The sequence below is a fragment of the Ictalurus punctatus genome, chromosome 7 (assembly GCF_001660625.3).
Source record: "Ictalurus punctatus breed USDA103 chromosome 7, Coco_2.0, whole genome shotgun sequence".
Lineage (NCBI taxonomy): Eukaryota > Metazoa > Chordata > Actinopteri > Siluriformes > Ictaluridae > Ictalurus > Ictalurus punctatus.
This window is the reverse complement of record NC_030422.2, coordinates 12,092,128-12,112,576: the sequence shown is the minus strand read 5'-3', so window position 1 is coordinate 12,112,576 and position 20,449 is coordinate 12,092,128. Positions and strand designations below refer to the sequence as shown.

Here is a 20,449-nt window from a genome sequence, read left to right as displayed (position 1 = left end):
GCATGATGTATTTTCATGCTGTATGTTGTACAAACATTTCTTAATGATTGAAAACAGACACTCGGTTTTCATGCATGCTTTTTTAATTTGCCATTATTTTGACTTTTCAATTATTATAAACTTATAATCATTTAATCATGATTTGATACTTATGGATACAATCAGCAGCAGTATTGTGCCACTTTATCGATATCAAGACAACATTAGTAACATCTCCAGATCAGTGTGTAGTATCCATGTTTATTCAATGTTGGTCATTGCGTACAGAAGATGGCCACTGAACGAATTACGTCCCGCAGAATCCGTGTAAACTTTCCGGTTCACCAGGAGCTCGTTGTAAATCTGGTCTCCTTTCTCGAGCAGCAGAGTGACCGAGTTACTTGCCGTGTCCTCAGAGTCGTGTCCTGGTGTATTATCGGTCACTGCAGCCAAAAGCACTCCATTCTTCATTATTTCCACACCAGTTGAGGGAGGGTTTGCGTTGAAGAGCACAACATTGAAGTAGTACACTCCTCTAACTGGTGCTGTAAAGATACCTGGAGGCAAGATTTCAGTTATAACTGAGCTGCTGAAGAAAAGGATTTTATTTTATTAATGAAAAAATGCTTGGACAATTTCAACAACTGTCACGGTATATCTAAAACTGCATTTTCATTGTGTTTGACTTTGATAGATTGTTCTTATCCATTGGCCTTTGGTATGAAATTGAGAATATGGGGGGGGGGGGGGGGGGGGGGGTGGCCACACTTTTTGTTTAAGGGTTCTAACACTTGCTCATTGTTTGTAGTAATATTATAAGAGACATTTATACATAGCAAATAGATAAATTACCTGTATTTGTGTCGTAGGCATTACCGATGTTGGTCAAAGCACTTTTGTACACCAGAGTCTGACGATCCTTAAATGGTCCGATGTCTCTGTAAGGATCTGCACGGGAGGAGAGTGTGGCCCAGAATGCCACTTTGGGTTGCTCTTAATAAAGAAGAAGAAGAAGCATACTTGTTTACATTGGTACAGACCAATCAATGTATGTATGTAATAAAAATGGACAAGTTGGTGTAATGAAGTGGAGTTACTGTTGTCACACTATAAAATCACTTCCCAGACTGTTTTATTCCTCTTTTTTTTATTTATTATAAAATAAACAATGCATCTTCTCTTATGGAGTCTGCGCAGAAAAAAACCCTAAACTTTTTGTGTAATGTAAATGGACAGAAAAAAACCCTAAACTTTTTGTGTAATGTAAATGGACGATATTACTACACAATCCTGCACTCATGCAAAAAATAAATAAATGAAATGAAATGAAATAAAATATTAAGGCATGCACTGTTGCTGTAGATGTTAGTGGTTAGAGAAGTATTTACCTTGCAGTATCAGATTAACCAGGTATTTAATCTGTTCGAGTTCTGTCGGTAGAGATGATGGGTTCAGCAAATTGCCTAAAGGTGCAATCAGAAAAACTATGTGAAAAATTATGTGTACTATTTCAGGGTTATCAAGAATTCATGAAGTTCCTACAGCTCCTTACACAAATGACTTCTTGCAGCTTTTTTCTGAGCATATTCATCTGAATATTATTTTTAGAATTGTGTATTTTAACAGGTTTTGGGTTTACCTGGATCTCCTTTCTGTCCCTTAGGTCCTGCTGGACCTGTTGGACCTTCTGGTCCTATTTTACCTGGAGGTCCCTGCACACTCAGACCTGAAATTAGAACAGGGAAATAACTATGAATGTATCTCTCTCTCTCTCTCTCTCTCTCTCTCTCTCTCTCTCTCTCTCACACACACACACACACACACCCAACTCTCCCTTGTCTCCTTTAGGTCCAGGATGTCCGTCTCTTCCGTCTCGTCCAGGAAGGCCATTGTGTCCAGGAGAACCCGGGACTCCAGCCGGTGCAGGACAGCTGAGAGTCTCAGCTCCAGCACTCAGACGGAGCTCGAAGTGTTGCAGCAGCAGAACCGAGAACCACAGAGCACTCAACAGCGCCATCTTCAGACACAATCAACAGATCCAATAAACACAATTCCCCCGAACATAGTACCAAATCTCACGTAGGGTAACTGCAGATAACTGAACAGAACTCTGGTGCGACAAAGAGTTTGACAAATTTCAGCATATGAATGAAAAGATCCAATTTAAATAGTATCAAACATTTTTGCACTAAAGCCAGCTTTAGACTGTATGATTTATGGCCTGAAAATCACTGATCATAAAAAGAATAATGTGATTTAGTATGAATTTTCAAATGAAAATCTGACCAATAGGAGGACAGCACAGGATGACACCAAACTCATGGGACAGTGTGTTAATGGACCGAAAAACATCCTTTATTCGTCAACCTCACTTATGAACCTAGATTTTTTAGTACTAGGACATCATTAACATAAAGTCTCAAACTCAGTGAAGTCAAGACGCTATCACACTCCACTTACACTAAAGTCGATCTAGGGAACTTTTAGAGTCTACAACATACAATCATACAGTGTACAGTGGTCTAGAAGCTCATTTTAGATGTACCTTTGTTGAACTGTGTTTAATTCAGCACATGTGTTTCCTGCATGAAGAGCTTCTATCATTAACCAGGCTCACCAGGTTTCACCAACATTTCCATCCCAACTATATCAAACAAAAGACCTGAAACTAGCTTAAAAAAATTCAGGTATTGGAATGAGAGACGGATTTTTTTCTCTTTTTCTCAGCCATTGTGCGGGGAAACATTACGCAGTCTTTTTCGTTAGAGGAATTCAATCATATAGTCTGACACAGAGACCCGTGCTATCACGCGGTGTGCTACAGAGATCAGAACAGAGTTTATTGCAGTCTTGAGTAGAGCAGATTCATTACGAAGAGACGCAGAAAGGATGAGCGTGTACTGAGAAGCATGATTATGTGGTACGGGATTGCGTAGAGGAACATCTGCTTACAACAATGATGGAAAACAGCCAAGCTAAGATCCTGTGAGGCTTCTAGATCAAGAGAGAAAGTGAATTTATACAAAACAATAAAAGCAAACCATAAAACGCATTGACATAAAATGTTGGGGGAAACACCCAGGAGAAGGTGGAAATGAAATAAAAGAAGTGAAAAAAGAAAGAAAAGAAAATCACACACTCATGGCTGTGAGCATTCACTGAAGTCAAGTTAAGGAATCCATTTCTGTCCAAAACAGCAAAATCTCTGTGTCACACCCTCAAACTCCCATCAGGAATCTGGTATGAGGCCCAAGCACGAGGGAGGATAAAGATACAGCCCACATTAACAGCGTGAAACAGACATTTATGATAACAATAAAATTACTTTATTTAGAAGCTAATTTGGTATACATGCCATTTTAAATAATTCAGCGTAAGGTAAGTATTATTTAGCATTAAATTGTTCCTATATCAGATTTTGCACCTATTGAACTTTTTAGATTAAATATGCTGTAAACTTTAACTAAAATGATTCGTTTTTGTTCATATTGTTACAGCAGTTACTTGAAGAATTACTGCAAATAATCATCTTGTTAGAATATTAAAATATTCATGGAATACTTACAGAGGGAATTAAATTACTTACCTAAAGTTGGAGGTTTTTTTTTTTAAAAGCTTTTCTGTCTGTGGAATTTGTAATGAATATTTCCAGAAATTGCTGTATTCTCCGGATATCTTTGTTCAGGAAAAACCTCTAAAGGAGGAATCATGTGAATATTAGAAAGGATTGTGTACAAAATAGTGCTTTGGGGATTACTACAGCTAATAAACCAGCACCTTGAACCACACCTCCTCCTCTCTTTACCCTCCTCTTGCTCTGCTCTTTATCCATGCTCTCCCCGTTTAACCTTCTCTCCATTCAGTCCATTCCGCTCTCCTCCGCATTCCTCAGCATGGAGAATACTCATGTGTAGCATGAAGCTCTCCCACATCTAGTGGCCTCATTATATGGGAGATAAAAAATCAAATAATCTAACAGTAGCTCCACAATTAAAGTTAAAATTTGAGCTGATCAGTGCACATATTTCATGTCTGTAATGCTCTACTGGATTCATACCTTGCTGTCGTTGTCTTTTCTAGTTGTTTTGCTAGTCTTTTGGAGATTATTTTAATACATTTTACATTATTGCGTATAGATGCATATAAAGCTTCTTATTAATATCTCCAGATCAGTATGTGTATCACTGTTTATTCTGTGTTGGGCATTGAGTACAGAAGATGGCTGCTGAATGAATTACGTCTCGCCTGACCAGTGAAAACTTTCCATTTCTGCAGAGCGCGTCGTTGCTCCACCTGACTCTGCAGAGGGCGTCGTTGCTCCACCTGAGTCTGCAGAGGGCGTCGTCACCCCACCTGACTCTGCAGAGGGTGTTGTCGCTCCACCTGACTCTGCAGAGGGCGTCATCTCTCCACCTGACTCTACAGAGGGCGCTGTCACCCCACCTGACTTTGGAGAGGGCGTCGTCGCTCCACCTGACTCATGTTACTCATATTTACCCCATTGTCACTGACTTCTTCTTGCATTTCCAAATCCTTTACAGTTCCTCATACAAATGACACCCGCTGCAGAGTCAGGTGGAGCCAGGACGCCCTCGTTTGTATGAGGAACTGTGAAGGATTTGGAAATGGCAAGAAGTCACTTCAATGGGATAAACACGAGTAACCGCAAGCAGTCATGATTTGTGGCCTCTTTGGCTTTCCACATGAACCCGAAGGCGTTCTAAAGCACAAACAGACTGATCAGTCGAATCGGTGACTAGTGGAAGATTTTCACTCAGGAAGAAGGGAGTAGCAGTGGAACACCTTCAGGGAAGAACACTCCCAGAGAAAGAGTTTCACTAACTTACCGTTTAACTCGGAGTGAAAAGAAAGGAAGAGCTCGGGTTGTAACACGGTAAGCTGGCGAGTTGTTTTTTTCTTTCTCTTTTCATGTTTTTCTGTAAAAGTGTCAGTATTGAGTGTCAGAAAGAACAGTATGAGGTCTGAATGCTTTGAAACGGGTTTAATAAGAAAGTGACCTGGAGCTATTTTCGTCAGTTTGTGCACTTTAACCGTTAACCACTTTAACCTTGAAAATCAGTGAAAGATTGAATGTTGAAATGATTATTAATAATAAACTGACAAACAAGACACTTTAATCTTAGTGTTGCAAAACAAAACAAAACAAAACCCTGTTTATCAAAAGTGTAACACAGTAACTTCCCCTGCCTCAGTCTCTCAAATGACCTTGATATTGTGGGCGTGGCCACGACCGGTGCCGACGCTGTTCTTATTGTTATGGGCGTGGCTAAAAATAACGGATTTATCATTAACACAATAAAACGTGTTTATTACATTTTTTTCCCCAATCAGTTCCGTTTGTTTGTTTATTTATTTATAAATATTTATCATGATGTAACTTCAGGTTAACTTTACTACTGCTGTATGTTTTGATTGTGTTACGATGACTTATTTATATTTATTACTGTGTTATTATTATTATTTACATGTTTTTAATCTACATGAATTAATAAACATGTATTTTTTCCCAATCAGTTCGTTTGTTTATTTATTTATAAATGTTTATCATGATGTAACTTCAGGTAAACTTTACTACTGCTGTATGTTTTGATCGTTTTACGATGACTTAATTATATTTATTACTGTATTATTATTAGTATTTACATGTTTATTAAGCTACATGAATAATAACTATGTAGTAGATTTAACCAGATCTGTAGCAGTAAAATCCTCAGCGCCGGCCGGTTGGTTAGTAATCATTTTGCCTATGTTTAAATGATCCGATTTCACAGTCCAACATCGGTCTGAGTATCCGGCAGTCAGAGTCATTCGGAAACCCGAGAGTGCAGATCTGCTTACATTTACATGTGATTAAAACAATGTTGATTTTAGTTCAGTTTTCTGTGTATAGCAGTGAATGTTGTCACAAAGCAGCTTTAGAGAAATATATAAATATATAGCTTGTAGCTGCAAATGACTCTGCACAGTACAACTAGTAAACATGATCTCTTTCTGCCCAGATGTTCAGTCGATGTGAGGACACAATGTTCTTGTACAGTTTACAGATTGATCGGCGGTGAGGTGACTCCACTCCAGGTGAACGGTGATGCAGTGTGATTGACCTGTCTGTGGATACGGTTTCGTAACTGGGCAGCATCGGCTGATTTTACACTGATGGACGATGTGAGCCATTTTCTTTTTATGGTCTCACCATGAGGTGAGAAACCTTCTCTTTGTAGCCTGAGCGAGAGAGAGATAGAAGTTCCTCTCTTTCATGGTCCATACAGTATAAAGGTTAAACCACAGAGAGCGAGAGAGAGAGAAGACAACGGCTGGTGGAGTGCTTTCACAGGGGTTACTGTACATCCTTTCGGTTACTATAAAAGTTCTTTGATAAAATTGTGTCCCGTAAACGCGTGAATCCTACACTGCTGTGTGTCTCACGTCATCCGTTCCTCGTTTACAGGAAAAGTCAGGAGGAATGCTGAGCAGCTTTTTCAGGCGCTCTCCCAAACTGGCTCAGAACTGCACTCATGACCAGGTGGGAGAAACATCTGTGCATGAGCAGAGTGGGGATTTCACCAATCAAAAGTGCACTTATATGTGGAAGCGAAACCAACAGAATTCAGTTTCTAGTCTAAGTTTGCTCACTTTTTAACTCAGCTTATATTATCCTTGTTTTTAAACGTTTTTAATATTCAATTTAACAACACTGATACTGATATTATTATTAATATTATATTATTATTATTATTATTATTATTATTATTATTTTTATTCTCTTCCTGTTCCTGTCACTTCCTATTTTCATTCCTTCCCTTTCCCTTCTCTGAATAACGCTCATGAGACTCAGCCTGTCTTTGTGTGTGTGTGTGTGTGTGTTTGTGTGTGTGTGTGTCCCAGGGTGCTGGGAGCTCAGACATCACAGAGAAGAAAGACCGAGCAGATGAAACCCCTCTCGTCCCTCCAAGACCCAGTGAGGAGGTACAGTGTGTTACAGAATAACTATAAAAAACAGAGATTGTGATGTTTGTGATGTTAATCAGCTTATCTGTTCACCAGGAGCTCAGAAAGACCATCTCACACCGTCTGAGTGTGAATCCAACCGACGCGGATCATAATCAGGTACAGCAGAGGTTTACTCTGTCTTTTCCTCTCTCTCTCTCTCTCTCTCTCTCTCTCTCTATTACCTTACATGCATACTAGCGAGTGATCAAGTGAACATGCTGGACATCCAGTGGTTTATTCCTTCTCTTGTTTTGTCTTAGGATTCTGTTGTGTCTGGCAACAAACAGCAGGTCAAAGGAAGTGAAGATGAAGGAGGTCAGGTAACAAAACACATGTTCAGCATCATTCTTCTCTGATTATTCTCTGACTCCCGCTTACAACTCTGAGAACCTGGCTAACTACAAGTAGGCCAAATAGCTGAAAGAGACATGCTCAAGTTGGAATTCCTCAAATGGGAGGAAAGACAGTGATGTATGCCTGTCCACCTCAATAGCAGTTGAGCTTAGCACACACTATGTTCACTTTTAGGTGAACAGCTGTGTGCTAGTCATATCTGTGCCAGATGTGGCCACTTCCTTCACAGGGGTAAACTTACAGCGACTTACAGAAGTGAAAGTAAATATATATATTTATACAACTGAGCAGTTGAGGGTTAAGGCCCAGAAGGGACAGCATGGCGGTGCTGGGATTTGAACTCACAACCTTCTGAGGTAGAGGTAGAGTGTGTTTACTTTAAAATATAAGCGCACATTCATAGAATGACAAAAATCGAACGCACAATTTGACAAATTCTCCAAAGTAACAATCATAATTTGATAATACACATGCAGAAACGATGATTTGTTGTAGGGATATTGAAATGAACCCAGTTGGTGACGGAGCCTTGAGATTTTGGATCCAGGAAACTTTAGCCGGATGATAAATTGCATGAACGTGTTTTGTGTAATGTTTTCACACGCTGTTTTCATCACCGCACGTGTAAAACGCGTGTAACAGGATGACAGTGACAAGCATGTGAACGAAGCAGCCTCTGCAGTCGAGAGAGAAAAAATACCGGTATAATCATCATAGCTTATTCGTTTCATAATCAATAATAATCAAATAATAACAAACTTTTAATGTTGGTTTCTTTCTCCACTAAAAGCCAAAGAAAAAGAATGTAAAGAAAAAGAAGAATCCCTTCATGCCTCATGTGACAGCTAAGGTAGGGGGAGGAAACTTTATCTTTCGTTTTTGTGGGGGTTTTTCATTTCACTTTAATAGAACACTGGAAATCAGAATGGTTAATTGTTAATGTTAATTGGAGTTAATTGAGTCAGCATTTTCCTTCACAACAGCAATGTCCATGGGTGTTGAATAGCTCAGTATAACTGCTTATGTATACTGTATGTGTGAATTTATGTTCATTTATCTTACATAGCAGAACTGTACATGCGTTGTTTTTATTCATTTATTCAATTAATTAAGCTATTTCTTTATTTATTTATTACAGAGTAAAATGGTTCAGAAGAAGAGCGGAGAAGACGGCACTGATGATGTAGAGGTATTCAGAGAGGGGGAATTTTACTGCCTATTACTGTCCATTAAAGTCTTCCTGCAGAATCCGTAAATGGAAACGTAAGCGAGTCGTAGACTGTTTATGTGTAAAAGGTAGCCAATTTCATTGGCTGTACCTTTAAGGCCATAGAATGTGTTTAACCCAGATGTTATTCTCAACAGAACATAGCAAGCTTATCAAATGTTTAAACTGAGGAAATATGGCATTTTAAGGGAAAAAATAAGGTCCTTTTGAATTTCAGACCTACAACACGTCGCAGAAAAGCTGGGAGGGGCCAACAAAAAGCTGGAAAAGAAAAAAAGCTGGAGGTTAATTGGGAACTTATTGGAATTGGGGTTGAAAAAGTTTACACATTTCTATTAATATTGCAGGTTTTTAATGATGTAAAAATATTAAAATTATTCCTTTAATGGAATTTAGCAACCAACAAAAGTTGAGTGAAAAACAAATAGAAATGTTTTAGATTCAAAAACGAAAAAGAAACATAATCAAGAACAGGATGTTCCGCCAAAATAGACAAAAGAACAAGAAGAAAACTTAACAGGGAGGCTGCCAAGAGACCTACAGCAATATTAAAGGAGCTGCAGGAACATCTGGCAAATACTGGTTACACCCTGCATGTGACAGCTATCTCTCGTATTCTTCACTGGGCTATGGGGTAGGGTGGCGAAGACAAATGTGTCATGGTCTGATGAGACCACTGTAGGACTTCTAAACTTCTAAAAGATATGTTGTTGACGCAAAAACAAGACAAGAACAAAATACCCAGAGTGAAGCATGGTGGTGGCAGCATCACGTTATGGTTCTGCTTTTCTTTCTTTGGCTGGGACTGGGGTTCTAGTCAAGATAGAGGGAATCATGGAGAGCTCCAAATACTCCAAAATCTATATTGGCAGAAAACCTGCAGGCCTCTGTTAGACAGCTGAAGATGAACAGAAATTTCACTTTCCAGCACAAATCCAAGTCAACAAAGGAACGACATTTTGCAAAAGTCCTGTTAAAAACATGTGACTTGAAGAATGACTTGAAGAGGGGTGTGTACAGGAGATCCGCTCACTGTCTGAGAGATCTGGAGCATTTTTGCGAGTAAGAGTGGAATAAAATTACCAAATGTGCTAAGTCCTTAGACGCTTACCCAAACTCTTACTGGTCTGCAGGTTTACACCTTGCAGGTAAAAAAAATGTCATGCTGAAGATTTGCATTTGAAAATGTATTTTAAAAATGATTTGCAATAATAAAAAAACAAACAAACATGCAAAGTGAGGACAAGCTTATATATAGGATTTTCAAAATATTTTGTCTTTTTTTTCCGTAAAGAAGAATTCGCTCATGGAGCAGCTGAACGGGTTTCGTCTGGAACGAGTTCACAGCGAAGACGAGGAGGTTTTTCAGCAATACGTCTACCGTTTTCTTTTTCTACAGTTAGTTTTATGTAGATGTAAACAACTTGTTTTCTCTCACAGGATCTTGACAGCCTCATGGAGTGGTGGAGCACGGTCCAACGTGAGTGTGTTTAAAACGTATATATACAGATTTTAGATGGGTAACAACATTAAGGCTGAGAACGTGTGATATAAATGAATGGTAAGGTAACCATAGCGTCTGCTTGTGTTGTTCAGAATGGGAGCCGATGTTCAAAGATGAAGATATGACAGAAAAAGAGGAGGCTAAGTAAGCTGTTTAGCTACAAATTAGTATTTTACTTCTCTTACTTTACTTTTTCACACTAAGGCTTTGCGTTCTAGTAATCCTTTTTTCCCGTTTTAATGCAAATTTTAAAATGTCAGTAAATTCTACAGTTGTTTTCCTCTCTTTAGGACATTTGCATTAACAGCTGAAAAGGTGCAACGCGGCATTCGCGTGTTTAACCAGCTGTTTTCAGAGCGAGCAGAAGCTCTTTGGCAGCACATCATTGATCTCAGCCTCATCGCCGACGGTCTGGACCGCTTCAACAAAAGGGCCAAAGTGGCCCAGATCACAGGTGGCTCCACCAGCGCTATTGGGGGTGTGGCCACTATAACAGGCCTCGCCCTGGCGCCTGTTACAATGGGAACATCCCTGATTGTCACAGCAGTGGGCCTGGGCGTGGCTGCAGCAGGCGGGTTAACATCGGCGTCGGCCAGTATCTCCAACACCGTCCATGGCTCGATGGACCGCAAGAAAGTGGAGCGTATCGTGAAGGACTTCCAGAGCAAGATGGCCGACATCGACAAATGCACACGATTCATCAAACGGGGCATCGAGAACCTGCGAGAGTTAAATGCTCCCAAGGTGAGGAGTTCCTTCAATAAGTTTTCCATCACGTAGCGAACATTTGAGTTTAATTGGACTCTGACCAGCACATACTGAGGATAAATTAATGACAAAGTTGATGTTTTAAAAATCCTTTTAACATTGTAATCGATGATTCATCCCGTTTTCATTCGAAGGTGAAAAAGCTAAAGGCGTACGATAGCGATTTCTCCGGAATCAACAATATCTACGAGGATGGTGTCATGGCGGGCAAAGCAGTGCTTATCAATGCCAATGAGATCACCAGGTTCACACAAGTCGCCATGGCAACAGGTGGCACAGCAGCCAGAGCAGTTCAGGTTGCAGCCATGGCGACGGGCGTCCTCACCGGTCTCTTTGTTGCCATGGATGTTTACTTCGTGGCAAAGGACTCTCATGAACTTAGGAAAGGAGCCAAGTCGGAATTTGCCAGAAAGATCAGGGATGTGGCAGAGCAGCTGCATCAAGGACTGGTGGAGCTCAATATGATCCGAGAGGAGCTGCAGTGTTCCAACACCTCCATGATCTCCATCTCCAGCCCCTCATCCTCCATATCCACCTCAACCGCCCTGTCCTCCTCTTCATCCACCTCTGGCACCTCCATCTCTTCCTCTACTTTTCCTTGCGCATCCTCTTCTCTGTCACAGAACACTGAAGCACAGGCAGAAGCTCAAACTCTGTCCTGACACAGTCCTGTCTTAAACGAATCGTATGTCCTCCTCTTCCATCTCCAAACGTCACTCCTCCATTTTCTCAATGTCCTTATCTGCAAAGAAAGAATTAACAATGCCACTGCTATCTTCTACACCTTCTCCTCAGCATCCTCCTGAAACTCTTCCCGGTAAAAAAAAAAAGAAAGAAAGAAAACCAAAGCAGTGAATGTAATGACCTTATAATAATCACCGTTAGGATTATTCGGATCAAAATCAGGAAAAAATGTTGGCAGAAATATTTAAATAAAAATAATAACCTGAATAAATATATACAAGTCTAAAGTCAGATATACACTGATAGATCTTATTTCACACGAAGGAACTCAAAACATTGCCCATTTTTACCTTGACTGAAAGCAAGAGATGAGATTCAGGAAGGGGGCGGGGCTTCACCCCCCCCCCACCCCAAAATCCCCAATCTACCTGTAATGCAGTGCACCTAAATATCAACTGTTTACTGTCTAAAACCAGCTTCTCCGATGGTTTTGTTGAGCTGCTATGCAAAAAACAGATACATTTTGGCAGGTCTGGGAATATAATATAAATTGGAAATATAATATAAATGCTGATCAAATGTAATATGATGTAAGAATGATAATAATGTTATAACACACAAGCCTAGTCCTGACTGTTTCACATTTCAGCAGTAGTACTGAAAACATTGTATATTTGTTTAAAAAAAAAAAAAGCTTTTAGACATCTCATGTTTTGTCTTTTATATTTGCACATTGAGCGCTTTGTTGTAGATAGTCTACGTGTCCCTGTTGTCATTTCTCAGGGTTTTTACTGTATTGTCTTATGATGAAACTGTCGGAATTCTGTTCTTTTGTCTTTAAAACTGCACACACAGTGGGGTTTACTACAAACTGTTTTGTTACAAGTGATAATTACTGCCAATAAACTTCACTTGAGTGAAAAGTGGAATCTTTTCAATAATTGGATGGAGGTCAGAATTTTGGTGTATTTATCATGTCTGCCTTTTGCTTTAATAACAGCGAGCTGGCACGGACTCCATGAGTCTGAGTAAAACCTTATGAGCGTTAGATCGAATCCATCATCGTCATCGGCTGAATAACGATTTATTTATTTATTACAGGAAACGGCAGGAATTAAAGCAAATAATAATGACTTTATTAGGTAAAGTAAGGAATGTCAGAATTTCTGGGGAGAAGTAATTAATGGGGAGAATTTAGAAAGACGTTATATTTTTATAGTATTGAGGAACTGGATGATATTGAAATGATATTGAAATCGTATGTATATCTCAAGGTGTAACACCGTACATTACGTATGATATTTAACAATATTCCCTGCAATGTCACATCTTATTGCCGACGATTTATTTACACATATTTTGTGTTTTGAAATACAGAATATGTAGCTGTGTTGGTTGGTGTGTGTACAGTACATATCTGCTCTGTGTGAATGATTCTGAGTGCATTATTTGGCTATGAGTCGTGCGTTGAAGCGATGGGGGAAAAACTGTATTACGACAAAATCGCAGCTCGTCATGCTACCTGAGAAACCACAAAGCAGAAACTCCTCTGTTCTGAAGATGTCGCAAAATGTTCAACTTTTACTTTTTATATTTACAGCATTTGGCAGATGTCCTTATATTTATCTCACTTATAAATCTGAGCAGTTGAGATTTAGGGGCCATGCTCAAGGGCCCAACAATGACACCTTGGTGGTGCTAGGATTTGAACTTTTGACCTTCTGAGGAGTAAGCCAATGTCTTAAGAACTGAGCCACCACTGCCATCAACAGCACTGTGGGATGAATTAAACTAATCAAATAAAGAACAATCCCATCAAGCTAACCAGGGATCAAGTCTTTCAGCTGTCCTGATATACAGGTACATATTTCACTTTGGCCATGAGGACCAAGAATGGGTAACGGTGCCACACCTTGAAAGTCTTGATGACTCGCACAAGCACGTTTCCCCAAGATTATAATGTATCTCATCTGTTTACATGATTAGCAGGTAAATCAATGAGCTATTCCAGAAATCTCTCTGTTGAACATTTGTGCTATCTAGGAGTTTGTAAATAAGTCGAGGCCTAGTTATGTGACGGTATGTCAAGTTCAGAATCCAGTTAAATCCAAGCTGTAGTCAAAGCTAACTAGGAGACTGTAAATCATTAGGTCAAGGTCAGCCAGCCACAGTTTTCAGAGAAACACGTTCTATTTTAAGATATTTTATTGATGAAGTTGACTTGAAGAATCCGACGTGGACAATCGAGTTTAGTGAAGAAAGTGATAGATTTAAAGGAAAAACAGCTATTCCTTCAGCTAGTTCCTCTCATTACCTGAAAGGCGGTATTAAGGAAGCTAAGGCGGCCTATAAGAGGAGCATAGAGTCCCACCTGTCCAGCAAAAATAAACGGGAGGTGTGGCAGGGTATACAGAACATCACGAACTACAGAGGCCGTGAGGCGACAACAGGAGTCCTGAGTGCGATTCTGGCAGAAGAGCTAAATTGCTTCTTCGCTCGCTTTGAAACATCACAACAACAGCACTCATCTGCTCCAGCCCCACCTCCACCCTCATTTGGCCCCCGTACCAGTCCAGCCCTGCCTCCATCCCCTTCTGGTTCCTGCACCACTCTACTTACTGTGAGGGAACACGATGTTAGACGGATGTTTCTGGCAGTGAACCCCAGGAAGGCTGCTGGCCCAGACGGTGTACCTGGTAACGTGCTCAGATCATGTGCCCACCAGCTTGCCCACATCTTTACCAGAATTTTCAATCTCTCCCTGGCCCAAGCAGTCACCCCGCCCTTCCTAAAATCAGCCACAATCATTCCAGTGCCAAAGAAATCGCCCACCACTAGCCTGAATGATTATCGTCCTGTAGCCCTCACTCCAGTTATCATGAAGTGCTTTGAGAGATTGGTTCTTCAGCACATCAAGGACTACCTCCCCCCAGATTTCGATCCTTTTCAATTTGCTTATCGTGCAAACAGATCCACAGAGGATGCTATCGCCGTAGCTGTCCACTACGTGTTGAGACATCTTGAGCAGCAACAGAGCTACGTACGGATGCTTTTTGTGGATTACAGTTCGGCTTTTAATACAATAATTCCGGACATTCTCGTCACCAAATTGGTCACCCTTGGCCTCCCCCGCCTCACGTGTGCCTGGATAAAGGACTTTCTCACCAACCGGTTCCAGACAGTGAGACTCGGGCCCCACCTCTCCTCCACTCGCACGTTGAGCACAGGTTCTCCACAGGGCTGTGTGTTGAGCCCCCTCCTGTACTGTCTCTACACAGATGACTGTAGACCAGTCTACAACAATAATCTTATCATCAAGTTTGCTGACGACACCACAGTGGTCGGACTTATCTCAAAAGGAGAGGAGGCAGCCTACAGAGAGGAAGTCCTAAACTTGGCAGCCTGGTGTTCAAAGAACAACCTGACTCTAAACACCAAGAAAACCAAGGAACTTATTGTAGACTTCAGAAAACACAACACGGAGCTGGCCCCCCTCTTCATTAATGGGGAGTGTGTAGAGAAGGTCCACACCGTCCGGTTTCTTGGCGTCCTTATCTCTGCTAACATCTCCTGGACGGACAACATCACAGCGGTTATCAAGAAGGCTCAAACGCGGCTACACTTCCTGAGGGTTCTCAGGAAGTACAATCTGGACTCCAATCTGCTGCTGATCTTCTACCGCTCGTCCGTCGAGAGCTTGCTGACATACTGTATCACGGTGTGGTACGGTAGCTGCACCGCAGCAGACAGGGAGAGGCTTCAGAGGGTAGTAAGAGCAGCACAGAAGATCATTGGCTGCCCTCTCCCCTCCCTGATGGATATTTACACTTCCCGTTGCCTCAGCAGAGGAAAAACCATCATTAAGGACAGTTCTCACCCTGGCTTTGATCTGTTCAATCTGTTGCCCTCAGGGAGACGTTACAGGTGCATCAAAGCATATGTATATATTGTCTCAAACTGTGCATTTCATAGTACCTCTGCCATCCACCCTAATATCTATCTATCGTGCATATATCTTGCATATATTGTATATCTTGTTTATTTATTTTGTTTATTTATCTTGTTTATTTATCTGTGTATTATCTGTTTATTCTTCTTGTGTATTGAATGTATATGTTTGCACGGAACAAAAAGGAGTGGCTCTTAATTTCATTGTACATATGTATAGTGACAATAAAAGGCATTCATTCATTCATTCATTCATTACATTTCTTTTTTTATAGTGTTGATTTTATTCATGAACACTGACCTTCAACAGTCTTTTGAATGGATCACTATAAGGTGTCCCCAGTGTGGGTTCACGTTTCTGTTATGATGCTCATTTTACATCAATAATAAACCTGTATTTCAACTTTTTTTTTATTTCTGCAGATGCCACACCCTCAGAGTTTAAAAAGACTGACCCATCTAGGCACGAGTCACACACGCTAGGCATCTTATTCACTGCGTACAGAATCAGCCGTCTTATCATTCCATCTTAGCAGGTCAGTTGTCTTATTTTTCAACGTTTGTTTTCAACTGTACATGAATATAATGTTAGAATTGTTTACTAAATACGAATAATTGTGATGATTCATTTATTCATTTGAAATGTAGAGGTTGAAAATTGCAGCGTAGTGCACTAGTTCAGAAGGAAAGAGTTTGGAAACAGACAGCAACGCTGTACGTGTGTGTGTTATCAGACATGGAGGCCAAACTGATCGTGGCAGTTGTGTTCGTCTGTGCCGTTTGTCACGTCACTGAAGCCCAGCTGCAGACAACGACATCACTCGGTGTAAGAAAAACAAAGCTTAAGGATCACTGGACTTGTTGTGTAACATGGACTTATCTTTGTGTTACTGATAGACAGTATAAATCATCTGTATGGAAACAGAAGACCATTGTAAATGATATGAAATGGGTCGGGTCATGAACAGAACAGAACGCAAGGGTTAATGATGGTTCTTTTTCTTTCTTATAATCTTCAGACCAACATCACTCTTACTGGTTGTGGCAGCACTAAGCTGTGTGTGTCGACTCCATCTAATTGCGATCCTGCAGGAAACTCCAGCTGTTTTTTCAGCTCTACTCAGCTCAGTAATGCAGTACTAACCGTGGAACTCTCCGGCACGACTTCAGGATATGTGGCGCTGGGACTCACACCCACTAGCAGCCAAACCCAGCAACTAATTCAAGTAAAATGATCAACTCAGAACCACTTTTATTGGCTGATAAATTTAGAAGCAATAAATATTAAATAAATATCTTTACATTTCTTGTAAACTGAAACATCCAGCTCGGTCTGACGAGCTCCCAGCTGCCAAAACGCAGCTGCCAAAACTGCCAAAACTGCCAAAACTGGTCAAACTGGTAGACCATCTACATAAATATATTTGAACAAAAATAACACAACAGTGAGGCAGTCAGTAAATCTCAGATATTTAATGATCAATATAGTTAAATAATTATAAACCTGTAAAATTGATGGATTTTACTTCCTTGTTCAAATCAACACTTCCACCGAGTTACGGTTGTAATAATTGTTCTTTTTAGGGAACTGCTGTGTTTGTCTGTGGCAACAATAACAACAGCGCTTCTTCAAAACAGCTATTCAGAAAGACCCAGCATTGACTCCTGCTAACCTGGTATGACTCTGACGTAGAAGTTCACTTGATTTGTGTATATGAAGAGTGTGACATAAATTTCAGATATAATGCAATAATTAACAATTCGATAAGAGATTTCATTAAATTTCATAAAGAATGCAGTTGCTCCAACCAATAAAATTATAAGCCCAATTTGGGACTTACAAAGTTTGGGACATTATGGAAAATGCAAAAAAAACCAAAAACAAAATGAGTCATTTGAAAATTCAGTTTATGCTGTACTATATTGAAATTATTTGATGTTTTACTTAGTGAATTTAAGTTATTTTAACTCATTTAAAATCTGATGACTGCAACACACTCAAAAAAGCGAGTGATCGGGGATCACGCGCATTCGGAAGCGGTTTTCAGCCTCGCCCTTTACGCACCGAGATTTGACCGGATTCCTTGAATTATATTGAGCACTGTAGAAGGTGAAATGCCAAAAATCCTACCGATTTGTCTTTGGGGAATGTTGTTCTCAAAGTGTCGGATTATTCACCGACGCATCTGTTCTCAGATTGGTGAGCCTCGATCCATCCTTGCTCTTGAAGGACTAGGCCTTTTTTTGGAGGCTCCTTATATACTATGATTAGACGATTGCCTCACCTGTTTCACATCACCTTCTTATTTCAACTTCTCACATCGCTATTAGTCTTAAACTGCTCCTGTCCCAACTTTTTTGGAATGTGTTGCATGCATCAATTTCAAAATAAACATTTACCTTCAAAACCGATGCAGTTGATTAGTTAAAGCATCAAATACCGTTATTTGATGCTTTATAGGTGTCTTTATAGGTTTTTTGTTTAAATACAAGTCAAAGTACATTTACAAATCACTCTTCTTTGTTTTTATTTATTAGCATTTTACATACTGTCCCAACTTTTTCGGAATTGAGGTTGTATAACCACTAATGCTAAACTTTTATATGCCTTTCAGATTTCCAAATTCCTATGAATTTCCAATCCTAAATCTCTAACCCTAACCCCAACACTGTCTCTCTCTGTACCTCTTCATAGACCGCCATAAATATAACTAGTGTTCAGGGTTCAGTAACAAGAGACCAGAGTCTTATTCAGTGTGTCTTCAACATCACCCTCAATTCCATCCTCCTCAGTTCCATCCTCATCAAAGCAACTGTTCAGTTGTCTTTCAACATCGCCATCCTTAATGGAAACACAAATGGTGAGCTTTCATACTCGTATCCTGCATATTAGTGATTCATTAGAATTTTTCTTATGACTGAATCACACACACACACACCTTCTCAAAAAACATTCAGAACCCAGGTGGGAAAAAGTACACCCTTCCTGCTTCCCCAATCATTAAGAAAGTAAACAGCAGCAAGGTTACTACAGCCACACCATCTCCAAAAAAAAATTTAATTCACCATTCTACAGTGAGACGGATTGTTTACAACATTGAAAAAAAACAACCTTATACACCTACAGTTTAAAAGCATTTTGACTCAATTCAGCATGTAATGTGTATTGAACAAATTTCTCTTGAAAAGTAAGGTAATGATAAAACAATGCAATAGTGAGATACTACTACTACTACTACTACTACTACTACTACTACTAATAATAATAATAAACACAAGCAGCATTTTCAGGGGCCAAGCACCCAGACTCGGTGAGCTGTACATTCACAGACATGCTGCAACTGTTACATTTACATACATTTATTCATTTAGCAGATGCATTTATCCAAAGTGACTTACAAGTGAGGAAATGAGGAAATCTCCATGGAAATTGTTGGCTTTTTTGACATATTTGGATAAGCAAACATTTGATCCTCTTTGAGTGCCTCACAGTGCCTCACTCTGTGTTGTCTGTATGATAGTATGCTGAACGGCTAGAATGGCAGCAGACAGTTGTTTAGACAGGTCTCAAGATGATGTGAGCCAAATTTGCTGAAGATTGGACAAAATTTGGAGGAAGAGGAGCAAAACTAGTGGTTTGATGGAAGCATTTTCAGCATGTTCCTGTAACTTTTGACCAGTAAGTGGTGCTTTCATGAAAATCATTGCATATGCATATTTTTGAGAAAATCCAAGATGGTCAACAGGAAGTAAAATTTTACCCGCTAGAGCGTTGGCAGCACTCGGCCCAAATTTGGTTCAAATGTTCCTTGGACCCTCCCCAATCAGTGTGCCAAATTTTATAACTTTTTACTGAACAATTCTATGGGCTGCCATAGACACCCTCGCCAGAAGAAGAAGAAGAAGAAGAAGAAGAAGAAGAAGAAGAAGAAGAAGAAGAAGAGAAGAAGAAGAAGAAAACAGAATAACAAAAGGGTGCCTATGCACCTTTGGTAATTAAAGCCGCAAGCAGCATTTACAGCCTCACGTCCTGCTTGGTGGCTTCGCCGTTGGATCTGTTAGCACATTATGGGCAAACCATTTGGAATTTCAACATTATTTTGATAACTTGTCCAGGTTAGTCTAAATATGATGACTGCCAAATGTGGTGTTGATTAGACACCATTTGTAGGAGGAGTAGCAGAAAAAACAGTTTTTGTCAAAATCCAAGATGGTCACCAGGAAGTACACTTGAATTTCAGATCTTGGTGTGTGTTCACTTCAGCATACTCCAGGGAATTATGGGAAAAAAGAAGTGTGTTTTTAGTACAAGCTCTTCAAATGATATAAGGGAATTAAAAAAAAATTGGTACAGTTCTTGACCACAAGGTGGAGCAGGAATCCAGGGATAACTGGCTTTTAAATTTTGGACATACAGTTCGAAAGTTATGACCATTAACGTACTTCCATATTAGGTCTAAGTTTGACCTGATGGTGGTGCTAGAGCGTTGGCAGCACTTGGCCCAACTTTGGTCAGAATGTTCCAGAGTTATGGTCAGAAGTTATATAGCGGTTTTCTCATACCCAAGGTTGCTTTACAAGTACAAGAAAGAAACAAAACACAGAAGAAAAAATGCTGACAGGGATTTAACCTAGAAGAGATGTTTATTAAAGATATTCTGTTTCATTCCTACAGGAACAGACCTGGGAAATGCAGCTATTGTATTTAACTCCAAAGGATCATTAAACCTGGCAGACCCAAAGAGCAATATTCCAAATGTAATGGAGTTTATTATTCACAATCATCATCACTCTTCTTAACTCTCCTGTTGAACTAACCAGACATGTCATTTCTCGTTGAGTTATGTTAATGACACTGATCATATCTCTTGTTTTCTCAACATCTTCAGCTCAGCGTCACTCGTAACAATTGTGGCAGCACTAAGAAGTGTGTGTCGTTTCCATCTAATTGTGATCCTGCAGGAACCTCCAGCTGC

The 20,449-nt window shown here is 40.0% G+C and overlaps 2 protein-coding genes and 1 long non-coding RNA gene across 5 annotated transcripts; 2 read left to right on the top strand and 1 right to left on the bottom strand.

The window, feature by feature from the left end:
* Positions 1-65: 65 nt before the first annotated feature.
* LOC108267718 (adiponectin) lies at positions 66-3,760 on the bottom strand. Its single transcript, XM_017472063.3, has 6 exons — positions 3,566-3,760; positions 1,804-1,996; positions 1,619-1,705; positions 1,368-1,442; positions 832-972; positions 66-536 (listed from the first exon to the last, which is right to left on the bottom strand). Exons 2-6 carry the CDS (start codon positions 1,994-1,996, stop codon positions 241-243), a joined length of 792 nt encoding a protein of 263 aa, XP_017327552.1. The 5' UTR covers positions 3,566-3,760; the 3' UTR covers positions 66-240.
* A 761-nt stretch (positions 3,761-4,521) lies between these two features.
* Positions 4,522-12,448, top strand: apol1 (apolipoprotein L, 1). 3 transcript variants are annotated; one of them, XM_017472062.3, is made up of 14 exons: positions 4,522-4,873; positions 6,038-6,162; positions 6,446-6,520; positions 6,883-6,963; positions 7,042-7,104; positions 7,248-7,307; positions 7,984-8,043; positions 8,132-8,191; positions 8,480-8,530; positions 9,867-9,929; positions 10,010-10,049; positions 10,166-10,217; positions 10,364-10,817; positions 10,976-12,448. In XM_017472062.3, exons 2-14 carry the CDS (start codon positions 6,154-6,156, stop codon positions 11,501-11,503), a joined length of 1,596 nt encoding a protein of 531 aa, XP_017327551.1. In that variant the 5' UTR covers positions 4,522-4,873; positions 6,038-6,153; the 3' UTR covers positions 11,504-12,448. The 3 variants fall into 3 exon arrangements, with proteins under 3 accessions (XP_017327551.1, XP_017327550.1, XP_047012676.1); XM_017472061.3 differs by having other exon boundaries at positions 4,523-4,873; positions 9,864-9,929; XM_047156720.2 differs by lacking the exon at positions 7,984-8,043 and having other exon boundaries at positions 4,523-4,873; positions 9,864-9,929.
* Positions 12,449-15,958: 3,510 nt separating this feature from the next.
* LOC108267715 (uncharacterized) lies at positions 15,959-20,231 on the top strand. The gene is made up of 6 exons (XR_008396684.1): positions 15,959-16,009; positions 16,208-16,299; positions 16,493-16,699; positions 17,058-17,149; positions 18,169-18,334; positions 20,149-20,231. It is a non-coding gene; the product is annotated as an uncharacterized LOC108267715 (long non-coding RNA).
* Positions 20,232-20,449: the final 218 nt, after the last annotated feature.